This window comes from Sceloporus occidentalis, unplaced genomic scaffold (genome assembly GCF_023333645.1).
Source record: "Sceloporus occidentalis isolate IW3139 unplaced genomic scaffold, rSceOcc1.0.p SCAF_14, whole genome shotgun sequence".
Lineage (NCBI taxonomy): Eukaryota > Metazoa > Chordata > Lepidosauria > Squamata > Phrynosomatidae > Sceloporus > Sceloporus occidentalis.
This window is the reverse complement of record NW_028316994.1, coordinates 16291205-16306543: the sequence shown is the minus strand read 5'-3', so window position 1 is coordinate 16306543 and position 15339 is coordinate 16291205. Positions and strand designations below refer to the sequence as shown.

Sequence of the window (15339 nt, the reverse complement as noted above, 5' to 3'; positions counted from 1 at the left end):
GTTGTATGCCTTATTTTATTGAGTGTTAGCATGCACTAATATGTACTAAATTTAATTATTTTAATTATTTTTGTAGAATGTACTCCTTAGGCAGGTTTATTTTATCTGTTTTAACTGATTGTATGTACAGCTTTGTGTAAATTTACAGCGCTCAATAATAATAATTGGCTAGTATTTTTTTTAATTTGGCTAGTATTTTTTTTCCTTTCAATGTATCCATTGTTTGTTGTATACATAATTTCTGCACAATTTGCAAGGAAGAAAACAAAAATATGTAACATTATTTTTTCGCCAAAAAAATAATATGGAAAAAAAGTTTAGGTGTGTATTAGCAGGAAGTGACTCTGTTTTTTTAATCAATTAATAATTAATAATTAATTTAACAATGAAGCCAGGACTGTAATTTTTTTTCCATATTATTTTTTGGGGGGAGAAAATATATACATTTGCTTTCTTCCTTCTGAAAACATGTTTAAACAGACCATAGATACGTTAAAGGGGAAAAAACCCTAGCCAAAAAAGTCCTTTTCAGAGACAAAGAAAACCCGCCATTTCCTGCAACCTCCGAAACCATGACGTCACCCCTTTGCCAAAATCAGCATATGCAAATAGGAAGCCTCCAAACCTCGCGTTTCTATTGGGCAGTGTGAAAAAAGACCACGCCATTGGTTTATTTGAACTCCACGCTCTGATTGGCTAGACGGAGACGCGCTCTCATTGGACGGGAGGCTCCATAGTACACATCAGCCAATCAGAAAGAGGAATCTCGATCCGGAGGAGTAAATAAAAAGAGAGGTTCGCAGCTGCTGGAGTCAAGCGTTCGCAGTTTCTCTTCGAGTGAGTTTCGAGTCAGAGAGTTTGTGGGGCCATTATGTCCGGACGCGGGAAGCAAGGCGGCAAAGCGAGGGCCAAGGCCAAGACTCGCTCCTCGAGGGCCGGGCTGCAGTTCCCGGTGGGCCGCGTGCACCGCCTGCTGCGGAAGGGCAACTACGCGGAGCGGGTCGGGGCCGGGGCGCCGGTGTACATGGCGGCGGTGCTGGAGTACCTGACGGCCGAGATCCTGGAGCTGGCGGGGAACGCCGCCCGGGACAACAAGAAGACCCGCATCATCCCCAGGCATCTGCAGCTGGCCATCCGCAACGACGAGGAGCTCAACAAGCTGCTGGGCAAAGTCACCATCGCCCAGGGAGGGGTGCTGCCCAACATCCAGGCCGTGCTCCTCCCCAAGAAGACCGAGAGCCACAAGGCCAAGGCCAAGTGAGCGGCTCCAGGCAGCCTCCGGGGCTGCGGCCTCTAACGACCCAAAGGCTCTTTTCAGAGCCAACCACAGCCTCCGCAAAGAGCTGGCTTCCCTTCCACCCTCCTCCCTTTACGCTTCTTCAGGCAGGCTTTTGACGCCTAAACCTGGGGTGGGATTTGGGGGTCTCCATGCTGGTATCTTATATTGATTTTAGTTGGCATTATAATTGTCTTATGGCACTGCGGTCTTTTAGGATTGTTCTTGCAAGGCGCCTTGGGTCCCTTCCAGGAGAAAGGCGGGATAGGAAATAAGTAACATTAATAAGCCCCACTGAGCAAAGTTTGCGTCGTTTGCCTTCAGGTCGTTTCTGGTTCACGGTCAGCCTGAGGCAAACCTGGGACTTTCATGGAGCTGGGAGAGACCCAGAAGGGCCCTGATCCAGCCCCTTCCGCCGTGCAGGAACTCCCCGTCAAGGCATTTGTCTTGACAAGTTTCTAAAGTAGTGCAATAACATCCACTATCCACAGAATGGGGATAACTGTTGTTCAAGGGTCAACCGAAAGGCCCAAAGAGTTTCCCTCTCTTTCAGAGAATGGAATAACTGATTTACAGATATCAGTGAAAACTCTTACTCTGATTTTAAAATACCTGTGATTCAAAACTGATTTTCTGTGATTTCTGTGATCTGTACACTATGTTGGAGCTCAGTAACAGAATGATCACAGTCACTGAAAAAGTAGCAGTTCTGTGAAAATCACAGTTTGGAGCTCAAGAGCAGAATGTGTGGCTGCATCCACACTGCAGAAATAATCCAGTTTCAATCACTTTCAGTGCCATGGCTCCATCCCACGGATTCCTGGGATTTGTAGTTTGTTGTGGCACCAGAGCTTGTTGACAGGGAAGACTAATGTCTCACTCACAAAACTACAGTTTCCAGAATTCCATAGCACTGAGCCATGGCATTTAAAGTGGTGCCAAACTGGATTATTTCTGCAGTGTGGATGCAGCCACAGTCACTGAAAAAGTAGCAGTTCTGTGACAATCACAGTTTGGAGCTCAGTAACAATGAATCACAGTCACTGAGAATCACAGTTTGGCCTTCAAGCCAGTCACAGTTCCAAACTGACTAGTGAATATCTGTGAAAAAGTAACAGTTCTGTGATTCTATTCCATTCTCTACTCTCTTTGAAGCTCATGGCCATCCTGGGATTTGAACCCAGGTCTCCAGAGTCCAACACTCAATCCAAAGTCGATTCCCAGAATTCTCAAGCATGGAGCCATGGCAGTTAAAGCGGCATCAAACCAGATCATAACATCCAAAACACTGCAGAAATAATCCAGTTTGAGACCACTTTAACTGCCCTGGATCAGTGCTAGGGAATCTTGGGAATTGTAGTTTGTTGTGGCACCAGAGCTCTTTGACAGAGAAGGCTGTGTCTCACAGAACTACAGTTCCCAGAATTCCCTAGCACTGAGCCAAGACACGTAATGCTTTCCTGACTTCACTGATTCCCCCCAACCCTCATGGATTTATGTATTAATTTATTCCTGGAGGAGCCAGATTTGGCCACAGTGGTGCATGCCTTGCTTACATCCCGTTTGGACTGCTGTAAGGGGCTCTACATGGGGCTGCCTTTGAAAAGTGTTTGGAAAATTCAGCTGGTTCAAAGAGCCACTGCCAGGCTGCTAACGGGGCAGATTACAGAGACCATACAAGGCCCCTGTTGAAACAGCTTCATTGGCTGCCAGTCTGTTTCCGGGCACAATTCCAGGTCCTGGTTATTACCTACAAAGCCCTCCATGGCTCCGGTCCACACTATTTGGCAGACCGTTTCTCCTGGCATGAACCAGCCTGGACTCTGAGATCCTCTGCAGAAGCCCTTCTCTCTGTCCCAACATCATCACAAAGGAGGGCCTTCTTGGTGGCTGCCCTTCCTAGGCTCTGGGACTCCCTGATCTCCCAGGGAAGAGATCAGGACGGCTCCCTCCTTGATGGCCTTCCGGCGGCAGGTGAAGACCTACCTGTTCACACAGGCCTTGAAGGAATTGCTATAAGGACAGACTGGGATGTTGGACCAGTTTAGAAATTCTTTTTAATGTACGTCATTCATTCATTTATTTATTAAATGTTTTTAATTGTAGTTTGTTTGTTTTTTAATGGTGTGAAACCGCTCTGAGTCCCAGTTCATGGGATAAGAGCGGGAAATAAATATTATTATTATTATTATTATTATTATTATTATTATATAAAATTATGAATAAATTTTATAAAATATTACAATTCCAAATAAATCATAATATTGTATAATAAATGTATTGATTTATGGTGTATTATTTATGTATTAAGATGAAGCCCCACTGAGTTGTGTTGCCTTCTGTGCCGCCTTCAAGGCATTTCCAATTTATGGTGATCCTGAGGCAAAGGCAAACCCTTCAGAGTTTTCTTGGCAAGATGAGGATGGCAATGATGATATTTTATCTATATCTCCCTCTCCATTGGGATGGAGGCGGCAGCACACAATAAAAGTAAAAATACAAACAGTATGAAATAAACCCATTTCCTCTCCCACCCACAAAACACTTAAAACCCCTTATAACAATAAAATAACAATCTCATATAAAGACAATCAACAGTCAGACAACAGAAAGAGATGGCTATAGAGAATATTCTGTATGGGGAGCGTGTCGATGAATTCTGGGGAGGCCTTGCTAAAGAGAGGGACAACAAAGCCCCAAATCCACAAAATGCGGATACTGTTCATTCAACCGAAAAGCACAAAGCCGCCACAAACTGAGTTTTCTCTATCAGTCTGGGGAGAGATCTTGCAGCACCTTTGAAACTCACTGAAGGAAAGAGGTTGGCAGCAGGAGCTTTCCTAGACTTAAATCCACTTCTTCAGGTGCTTTTGGTGGAGTGGAAGCCAGGGGAAAAAGACATCTGCGCCTGTCCTTGGCTTCCACTCCACTCAATGCATCTGAGGAAGTAGACACAAGTCTAATACGGAAGCTCCTGCTGCCAACGTCTTTCTTTCAGTGAGTCTCAAAGGTGCTGCAAGATCTCTCCATGCTTAATTCAGTAGAAGTCAAAGACAATCTAGGCAACCCTTGGATGTTATTTGGATTTCAAGATACTGCATTTTAGGCGTCACAGGGACATTTTAAAAAGGGAGCCAGCGCACTGGGACCTTGCCTGAGTAAAGCAGTGTTTTCCTAATATTGGGACTGGACTGGCATGTTTTGCCTGAAGTTTTACTGATGCAAAAACATGAAGACTTCTTCAGCAATTCAGTCTTCCCTACCTATATAGAAGCCTGCGGCTCCTTCACAAAGGAAGGAGACATGCTGGACCCCAAGGAAACATCTTCTCTGAGTTGCAAATGGACATTAATAAAATAAATATTGCTTTTATTATTATTATTTATTAAATTTCCTTGACTTTGATAATCTCCCAGTGACTGCAAGGCTAAAGAGGGAGATGCCAGCCTGAAGATAGCCCTCTCTATCATCTGGACTAAGACCAGAAGCAGCAAAATGCAGGACTAACATCTTCCGTTTCTTTTTCTCCTGTTTGCCTGATGAAGAAGAAGAAGAAGAAGAAGAAGAAGAAGCCGGTGTGACTCCGAAAGCTTGCAACATGCAATTGTGCATTTTGGTTGGCCCCATAAAGGTATCATTGTTTGGATGTCATTACAATTGCTGTGTCCGTCTGTAGAGTCAGTAAGGTCCAGAACACACTGCAGAAATACTCCAGTCTGAGACTGCTTTAACTGCCCTGGCTCAGTGCTAGGGAATCCTGGGAACTGTAGTTTTGGTGAGACATTATTTAGCCGCCTCTTTCAGAGAGCTCTGGGCCCACAACAGACTCCAACTCCCAGAATTCCATAGCCCTGAGCCAGAAAGTGTTAAAGCCGTGCCAAACTGGGTTATTTCTCCAGTGTGGATGCAAGTTTCAAGGTTGCACAGAAACAACAACAATTTGGCGGAGGAGGGTTTAACATTGAGCTGCAAGTGTTTATATACAGTCCTGAAGTCTAAACCAATATAACTAACTCTCTCTATATTTTTTGCTATTAACAGCTTCATTCATTTATATATATATATATATATATATATATATACACACACACACACACACACACAAATTATATGAAAGAATTAGACTGGTTTTATTGTAGAGCACTGCAATACTTAACTAAAAACCGCTTTTTTATAAGGATGCCACACTAGGGCCTAAGACACACGGCAGAAATAATACAGTTTGAGACCGCTTTAACTGTCTTGTTCTGGATCAGTGCTAGGGAATTCTGGGAACTGTAGTTTTGTGAGATGTTTAACTTCCTCTGGTGTCAAACGACATTATTTCTACGTTATATAGAAATAGTGTACCTTTTTGTGTGCTTTTAATTGTATTGTTTTAAAAAAATATTGTAAGTTGCTCTGAGTCCCAGAAAAGTGTGGGAAATAATAATAATAATAATAATAATAATAATAATAATAGATGCCTCCTAGGCAGAGGGACCCATGTCCTAACTAGCTGCTCTGGTGCCACAATGGACTACAATTCCCAGGATTCCCTAGCACTGAGCCGGGGCAGTTAAAGCGGCCTCAAACTGGATTTCTAATGCACTTTTGGTCCCTCGTGTGACATCCTTAGAGTGTTTTTAGTTACGTATCCCAGTGCTGCACAATAAAACCAATCTGACCAATTCTTTCATACAGTTTAAGAGGGGGAAGATTTATAATTACATTTGATTATAAATTACCCAGAATTAGAGTCAGAGCTGCATTATTCCAGCAGCGCAGATACTGACTGGGTTCGTTAGCAAGGCTAGCTGCCCCTATGGAAACCATGAGGGGAATTTTATAAGCCACTCTTGTAGGCATCTTTGCTCCTTCTGTACTATTCTAAGCACTTCATTACTACGCAAAGCTTCAATCTATGCAAGGTTGAGGTCACAGCTCTTTTAAAGGAAAATGTGGGTGGCCCTTAAAAGGGCCTTTTTGAATTTAATTTAATGTTGACCATCTAGCCTCCGAAGCCGTAGAGGGTCCTTCCCTGGCGCTTCAAGGCATAGACCACATCCATGGCGGTGACGGTCTTTCTTTTGGCGTGTTCAGTGTAAGTCACAGCATCGCGAATCACGTTCTCCAAAAACACCTTCAGGACTCCACGGGTCTCTTCATAAATCAGCCCCGAGATCCGCTTCACTCCTCCGCGGCGAGCCAAGCGGCGAATGGCGGGCTTAGTAATGCCCTGGATGTTGTCCCGGAGGACCTTCCGGTGCCGCTTGGCGCCCCCTTTCCCCAGGCCTTTACCTCCTTTCCCGCGTCCAGACATTACTACAAGCAAATGCTCAAAGCCTCTCCCAAAAACGAAACGAAGAAAAGGATAAGGCGCCGCTAATTTTATACCTAACTTGCGGACCAGAGGGAAACCTGAGCAGCATCTTCAGTCGTATCTCCGTAAGCGCCACCCACTTTCCCAAGCCTATCATGCCATAGGCTGTTCTTCTGACCAATCAGATTTAGCGCGCCTTTTATTTGAAAAAATATCGAGCCAGGTCCGTGCGCCTTCAAGCCCTTTGTCTGCCCAGGTTTCTCTGTGCGCGGTGTGTGCTTTTATGGCCTTTCCGACTTCTGGGGACCTTAAGGCGAACTATCACTGGGTTTTCTTGGCAAGATTTCTTTAGAGGAGGTTTGTTATTGCCATCCTCTGAGGCTGAGAGAGTGTGACTTGCCTAGTGGGTTTTCGCAGGGAATCAAACCCTGGTCTTTAGTCTTAATCCAACGCTCAAACCACTCCACCACGCTATCTCCCATTAATTTCATAGATTCCTTAGGCAAGGAGTATCCAGGGATGGCCCTAACAACCGGAGGCTCAGACAAACAGTACAAGGACCCTCTGCATAGTTTTCAAAGAAGTAGCCCTGTTCTGTGGATTTGGGATATTAGTGTTCTTTGCTATAGGGCCAACACCACTACTCACGAATCGTATACTGTACTTCTGTCAAGGGCCAGCGTGGTTAGTGGTTTGAGCATTGGATTACGACTCTAGAGACCAGGGTTCAAATCCCAGCACAGCCATGGAAAGCCACTGGGAGACCTTGGGCAAGTCACACTTTCTCAGCCTCAGGGGAAGGCTATGACCAGACTTCTCTGAACAAATCTTGCCAAGAAAACCCCAGGACAGGGTTGCCGTAAGTCAGAAATAAATGCACACAAGAACAACCACAATTCCTTCCAGGCATAAAACCTGTTCCTCTGGAAGTTGTCATCCGATTTCAGAAAAAGGGAAAGGCAAACTCTTTGAGGAAACTCATCTCTGGCAGCCGCTTTGTGCATTTAAGTGACTCATTAACAGCGTCCCCGTTTTGTGGATTTTGGTTATTATTGTACTTACTTTAGAAACTTGTCAAGAAGATCCCGATAGATTCGCCTCAGGACTTTGCTCAGTGGGACTTATTTACTCATTTAATTTCGACTCCTGTCTTTCTCCCCAAAAGGGACCCAAGGCGGGTCACAATAATTCCAAAAACAGCGTCATAAAACAATTAACACCCCAAAAGCCATCACATATAAAACCCACCCCATTAAAAGCCTGCACCAAGGGAGGAGGGTGGAAGGGAATCCAGCTCTTTGCGGAGGCTGTGGTTGGCTCTGAAAAGAGCCTTTGGGTCGTTAGAGGCCGCAGCCCCGGAGGCTGCCTGGAGCCGCTCACTTGGCCTTGGCCTTGTGGCTCTCGGTCTTCTTGGGGAGGAGCACGGCCTGGATGTTGGGCAGCACCCCTCCCTGGGCGATGGTGACTTTGCCCAGCAGCTTGTTGAGCTCCTCGTCGTTGCGGATGGCCAGCTGCAGATGCCTGGGGATGATGCGGGTCTTCTTGTTGTCCCGGGCGGCGTTCCCCGCCAGCTCCAGGATCTCGGCCGTCAGGTACTCCAGCACCGCCGCCATGTACACCGGCGCCCCGGCCCCGACCCGCTCCGCGTAGTTGCCCTTCCGCAGCAGGCGGTGCACGCGGCCCACCGGGAACTGCAGCCCGGCCCTCGAGGAGCGAGTCTTGGCCTTGGCCCTCGCTTTGCCGCCTTGCTTCCCGCGTCCGGACATAATGGCTCTACTGCAGCTGCTTTTCTTGCTCCAAAGATAGTTCGGCGACTCAGAGAATGATGCTCTGTCGTCCCTGCCGCCGCTTTTTATTTGCGCCGTCGGATCCAAAGCGACGACGCTGATTGGAGGAGCGGGAGAGGCATCTGCCAATGAGACGCGGACGCGGAGCGGCAGCCAATCAGAAGGTGGAGTCGGAGACTAGCCAATCAGGAGACGGCGGGAAAATTTGCGGGAAATTTGAAGATGCCGCCAAAGGCCCCTTTTATGGGGCACTGATTCTAAACCCATATTTAAGTGGCCTCTCTTTATTAAGGGAACTGTGCAAGATTTCTGGCTCTCCACAGCAGGCAAGATATAATAATAATAATAATAATAATAATAATAATAATAATAATAATTCTTGTCTTCATTGTATACTATTTTAGAGATGTTTCAATCTTGGCAGGATTTCTATTTCCATTTTATTTTTATCATGCAAAGTGCTGTGTAAAACCTACAGCACTCTATAAATAAGTATTAATAACAATAACAACAATAATAAAGATATGATGATAAATTATTTATTTATTTCCCACCTCTTCTCCAGCCTGGAGGGAGAGTATAGCATGTAAAAAAATACAAAACACAATTTAAAAACACATATCCCCACAATTAAAATACATTAACATAAAATCATTAAAATTACTCTCCTAAGAGTTCATATACAAATTAAAAAGTCACATTTCAAACTGACTGTTTTGGGTAGGCCTGCCGGAAGAGATACGTCTTTAATACTGTTTTTAATGGAGTCGTGCTTTCAGCCATTCTGGCAGGTCATTCCACAGTCTGAAAGGTTGGTCAACAAATCCAGGGATGTGTGAGTCTATTTTTAAATATTATTTTCCAGTGCCATGGATACTGAAGATGCCATGAATCAATCAATCAAGTCAGAATCATAGAGATGGAGAACACCTTAAGGGTCCATCCATCCAGTCCAACCCCATTCTGCCATGCAGGAACTCTCCATCAAAGCATCCCTGACAGATGGCCATCCAGGCTCTGTTTAAAGACCTCCAAGATAGGAGGGAGACTCCACTACACTCCGAGGAAGGAGTTTGTTCCACTGTCAAACAGCCCTGACTGTCAGGAAGTTCCTCCAAATGTTAAGCTGGAATCTCTTCATGGAGCTTGCATCCATTGCTCCATTGGGTCCTGTTCTCTGGAGCACCAGAAAACAAGCTTACTCCCCCCTCAATGTGACATCCCTTCAATATTTAAACAGGGCTCTCCTATCCCCTCTTAACCTTCTCTTCTCCAGGCTAAACATCCCCAGCTCCCTCAGTCGTTCCTCATAGGGCTTCATGGTTTCCAGACCCTACACCATTTTGGTCACCCTCCTTTGGACACATGGCTCCAGTTTCTCAACATCCTTTTTGAATTGTGGTGCCCAGAACTGGACACGATATTCCAGGTGGGGCCTGACCAGAGCAGAATAGAGTGGGACTATGACTTCCCTTGATCTAGATTATTATTATTATTAAATTGCTTTGAAAACTTTTATGTGGTGAGAATGGGGCCAATATCCCATAAAGACACCGATCCTGTCTGATAGTAAAAGCTAATTAAGCAGGGTCAACCCTGGTTAGTATTTGGATGGGAAACCGCCAACAAATACAGCTGCTGTAGGCTACATTTCGGAACAAGAAACGGGCAAAATCACCTCTGAGTATTCTTGGCCTGAGAAAACTATGAAATTCATGGGGTGGTTATCATAAAGTTGACATTTAATTGGGAGGCAAACACACAATGAGAATCCTGCAATGATGGTCCAAAACACACTGCAGAAATAATCCAGTTTGAGACAGCTTTAACTGCCCTGGCTCAATGCTAGGGAATTCTGGGAACTGTAGTTTTGTGAGGCATTGAGCCTTCTCTGTCAAGAAGCAGTGTGACATCACTTTAAGTGCTGTAGCCCCATCCTATGGAATCCTGGGATTAGTAGTTTCTCAAGGTTTTTAGCCTTCTCTGCCAAAAAGGGCTGGTGCTTTGCAAAACCCAGGAGTTTGTAAAATGGAGCCATGGCAGTTAAAGTGGTGTCAAACCAGTTTATTTCCTGTAGTGCAGATGTACCCAGTAATGGAGACCAAGGAAATGCTGACTGTCAAAGGAAAAAGCCTTGCAGGGTTTCCTTTGCCAACTACCGGAAACGGCCTCTCTCCCATCTGAGGCTGAACCCACACTGCAGGAAATAATCCGTTTTGAGTCCGTTTTAACTGCCATGGCTCCATGCGATGGAATTTTGGGAATGGTAGTTTGTTGTGGCACCAGCGATTAAAGCGGGCTCAAACCGGATTATTTCCTGCAGCGCGGATGCATCCTGAATCGAAGAACCAAAGCAAGAGGCAGGCTGCTTCTCATCTGCACAGAGCGCCCTTCATTTGCATGGGCCGCTCCCATTGGCCGAAGGGCCCTTGGGGGCGTGGCCTGTTCGTTCAAAACTTCTTCCTGCTTGATCAGGGAAGGAAGCTTTTTGAGTTTTTCCCTTGGAGGAGTCATTTTTGGGGGGCTGTTTGGGTTGCCTTTCAAGGCCTCTCTTGCTCCGGAGCCCCTTCCTGGAGGAGGATTTGGGAAGGGCCAAGAACCTTTGGAGCCTCAGAGGAGTGGTTGAGGGGGCCCAGTTGCCTCTCCCCCGCTTCCTTCCATTGCTGGAAGGGGATTTCCCAGGATCACAGACTCAGAAAGCTGCCAGAGAGGAAGGCTTCTCAGCAGTGAGGCGGATACTCTTTTGCTCTGCAGCTTCTGCTTCTGCAACAGCCTTCCCAAGGAGGTTCCCTGCAGGCCAGGTTGGAAGGCACCCTGGTTCTGGGACCTCCAGTACCTGTATTGGGACCTACAATCCAAACCCACATCTGCCCTTTCCACGGAATAGAGAGGAGGCATGGCACACGACAGATGTGCACCTCAGCTATGGCAAGAAAGGTGGCTCGCAGAGGTCCAGGGGGCCACCACCTTCGAGGCGTTTGAGACGATAGTCCGAAAAGCCACCAAGCAACTCTCCGACGGAGCCAAAGTGCCCTCTGCCAGGGCCACAGCCAGGGCCAGGATACTCGCTCTTCCTGCATTCAGACGTCCGAAGAAAGAACGCCAGCTCCAGCACTTGTACAACCACTCCAGACCCAGAGCTCTGCGAGAGAAGATCCGCAGAGGCCCTTCCCCACCGTGCCAGATACCCATTGAAGAAGTTCACCGACACTTCACCAACGTCTTGGGTGCCAGGGAACCTGAGGTCCCTTCCCCGCGGCCCAAGGGATTGCCTCGGTTGCCCAAAATTGATGCCCCTGCCCTCCTCAAGCAGCTGAGTCGCGACTTCACCCCGAAAGAGGTTAAGGAGAATCTCAAGAAAGTCCAAAGCAAAGCCAGGGGGAAGAACAGGATCTCCCTCAGGCTGCTGAAGCAATACGACCCGGGGTGCCAGGTGCTGGCAGCCATCTTGAACAAATGCAAACAGTTCCGTCGGGTCCCCTCTGCCTGGAAGGAAACATCGACTATTCTTGTTTTTAAGAGTGGGGATCGCTCCGATCCATGCAACTGGAGGCCGATTTATCTCTCCAGCACCCTTTACAACATGTATGCCCGGTGCCTTGCCCGCCGCATCACCAACTGGGCAGTGGGAGGCCTGAGCCCCCAGCAGAAGGCCTACATACCCTTGCATAACGGCCAGCATGAGCATCATTTCCTCCTGCAGTCCGTACTCGATGTCGTCTGGCGTGAGAGGTGCGACATTGTGGTGGCCAAACTGGACTTCACCTATGCCTTTGGCTCCGTCCTGCACCAGCATGTTTTTGACACACTATCGGGATTTGGCATGCCAGAAGACTTCCTCGGCCTTATCCGTGATCTCTACGAAGGCTGCACCACCGTTGTGCGGACGGCAGAAGGGGAGACTCCAGCCATCACCATCCGGAGGGGATTGAAGGAGGGGTGTCCGCTGAGTCCAATCATTTTCAACCTGACCATAGAGCCACTCATCCGCTACGTCGCCAATGACCCAGAGGGCTTCAGTTTATATGGCCAGAAGGTCAACATACTGGCTTATGCCGATGACCTGGTATTGATTGCCAGCGAGAGGGAAGGGCTGCAACGCATGCTGGACAAGGCGTCTGCGGCTGCTGACTGGCTGGGCCTATGCTTTAACATCAAGAAGTGTGAATCTCTTCACATTAGCCAAAGAGGCCACCTCTCATCAGAGTTTGTCATCCAGGGAAAGGTCATGAGGTTTCTCCAAAGAGACCAAGCTTTCCAGTATCTGGGGATCCCTTTGTTTTGGCCCAGCCAACCTCGGGAGATTTTGAAGGAGGCCTTCCAAAAAGTGGTGGGAGAAGCTCATGACATCAACGTGTCTCCGCAGACCCCTTGGCAGAAGATGGATGCACTCAAGACCTCCTTCCTGCCCAAAATCTCCTTCCTCTTGAAGAGGTTGCCCGTTGCGAAGAAGGACCTCGAGAAAGCCGAGTACACCATCACGGATATGATGATGAGATGGTTGGATCTCTCCAAGAACCCCACAGAGCTTTGGATCCCCAAGGAATCCGGAGGCCACGGAGTCATGCCATTGAAGGACATGGCTAATGTCGCAGTGATTTGCCACGGCTTCTACCTGTTGAACTGTTCAGATGCCACAGTGAAGGAGGTGGCACGTAGCTCCCTCGGCATCACCGTCCAGAAGAAGAAATTGGGCCGAGACCCCTTGGAGGCAGAACTGGCCATGTTCCTGAATGGAAATTTTGGCTGCGAAGGAGGAGACTTTGCCAACCTCTGGTGCCGTGTCAGGAATGCCACGTGGCACACGGGAAAGTTTGTAGATTGCTTCTGGTACTTCGACCACAGAGGATGGTTTGATGTGGAGTTGGAAGGCAAGCTGTATACAGCACGGAACCGAAGACTGGAGAAGGCTCTTAAGGAAGCCATCCGGAACAGTTATGTTGGCGAGGCCTGAGGTGCGTCCAAAGGTGACGCTGATCGGCAAATTGTGTTCCCTGCTTGATGGATTGTAGTGACCTCCAATGAATTCTGGAAACACCATGGAAGCTGCTATTGATCTGGCTGTCCTGGTGAAACCTTTCTATCTGGCCATTTTTACTACCTACCTCCTCTATGGCAAGAAAGACAAACTTTGCAGGTACAATCCTGACCTCGAATGTGCCTTGTGCCATGATATGGAAGCCAATCCTTGGCACCTGGTGGCTTCCATGCCCTAAGTCCACCTAGGTTTTATTCCAAACTTTAAAGGAAAAGCACTGAACCCCTTATCCTCCCCTCAGTTAGCACAGCACCTTGGATGTCACTAAAGTTTGGGCTAAAACCCAGAGTAGATTTACCACCCCGCTGCCATTGAAGCCAGTCGAGACCAGACAATCCTGACGAAGGTATGGAAGATCATGTCCATTTACAATGCCTCAATCATGTCCGATGGAGACCATGGTTGCAGGCATACTTTTCTAGAAGATGCCCTGAGACCAAGAGAAGTGGTCATTGCAAGATGTAACTTCTTTCCTTGCTTGCGGAGACCCTGACTGCCTAGGATAGCCATCAACCTGGTCTCTTCCAGAACAACTGGAGTGCAACTTCCATCAGTTAGGAGCGGGAAGGCTAAAGTTTGGGCCTAGAGCTAAAGTTGTGGTCAATTAGGGCTAAAGTTTGGGTCTAGGCATGCAAGGGAAGACAGCACACGTTTTGCCTTGGTGGCCCACCCATGGCCTGTAGGTTGGTGTTTACCCAGCCCTGGGCTGAAGACTTTGGGTTTTTTAATCCAGCCTTCTTCTCATGGTGGGGCCACAAAGGTTACAATGGCTGGGGATGATGGGAGTTTTAATCAGGCAGAATGGGAAGCTGAGATGGTAGGGTGGGGGGGGGGGGACAGTGATTGGGAGCATCCACCAGAAAGGCTGGTGGAGTCATGCAGGATGTGGAGAAGATGGAGTGAGACATTTATCTCTCTCTTGTAATTTTAGAACTTGTGGATGGGCATGTCATTCTCATGCAATGAGTCCAGCAGCACATTTTAGGCCAGAGGTGAGAATCCTGAGCCCTTCCAGATGTTTTGTTTGGACTGCAACTCCCAGCATTCACCATCATTGTGCTATGCTGACCAGGGCTGCTGGGAATTGCAGTCCAATCACCTTTGTAAAGCTTTGTGGTTTCCCCTTCCACTCTAGACAGACAAAAGTAATTGTGGCTTGGTGTCATGGCTGGTTTGTCCAAAGTGGAGAAGACCCCTTGAATCAAATCTGGGAAGGAAAGTCAACAGGGAGGTAATTCAAGTGGTTCTGGTGGTTCTACAGATTGTGTCTGTAAATCAAATTGTTTTGGAGGATCTGATTTCTGTTGCTAAAGTAGACCCACCTAAAGTAGACCCATAGAGTCAATGGGATTTACCTGTGTGCTGAATTCCCATTCTACTGAGTTGTTCAATGGGATTCCAGCTGAGGTGTTCAAGTATGAACTTTTATATACTTTTAAAAAGTATGAACTTTTAAAAAATAAATCCCAAATCCTTATGTCTTCTACTTAAAAATAAAAATGTTAATAATCCCCAATTCCTTTTCCTTTAAAAAAAATCTCAAATATCTATGACATACTTTTCAAAAAATCAAAATTGCTATATTTTACTTTAAAAAAATATCTAAACTAACTATGCTTCACTTTTTAAAATAATTTGCAAAACCCCCATCTTCTCCTTCTTTAAAATCCCTGTGCCTTCTCTTTTAAAAAAACAACTACAAATTTTATTTTAAAACCCCCAAATTCCTACATCTTTTACTTAGAAAACGCCCAAAATCTTTACATCCTTTACTTTTAAAAAAAGGACCATTCTTATGGCTTGGACTTCAAAAAATTCAATCAAAATCCCTATGTCTGTTAGTTTTTTTTATTAAGAAATCCACAATTCCTGTATTTTTCATTCTCCATTTAAAAAATCCAAAATCCAACATCTTTTTTCTCTAAAAAAACTTGAA

General features: G+C 46.5%; 3 protein-coding genes across 3 annotated transcripts; 1 reads left to right on the top strand and 2 right to left on the bottom strand.

Annotated features, from left to right (window-relative positions):
• The first annotated feature begins 828 nt into the window (after positions 1-828).
• Positions 829-3381, top strand: LOC149304269 (histone H2A type 2-C). The gene has a single exon (XM_089480122.1). It carries the CDS (start codon positions 872-874, stop codon positions 1259-1261), a length of 390 nt encoding a protein of 129 aa, XP_089336248.1. The 5' UTR covers positions 829-871; the 3' UTR covers positions 1262-3381.
• Positions 3382-6266: 2885 nt separating this feature from the next.
• LOC149304268 (histone H4) lies at positions 6267-6578 on the bottom strand. The gene has a single exon (XM_089479716.1). The coding sequence runs from the start codon at positions 6576-6578 to the stop codon at positions 6267-6269; it is 312 nt and encodes a 103-aa protein (XP_089335842.1).
• Positions 6579-7516: 938 nt separating this feature from the next.
• LOC149304267 (histone H2A type 2-C) lies at positions 7517-8344 on the bottom strand. Its single transcript, XM_089479761.1, has one exon. It carries the CDS (start codon positions 8342-8344, stop codon positions 7955-7957), a length of 390 nt encoding a protein of 129 aa, XP_089335887.1. The 3' UTR covers positions 7517-7954.
• Positions 8345-15339: the final 6995 nt, after the last annotated feature.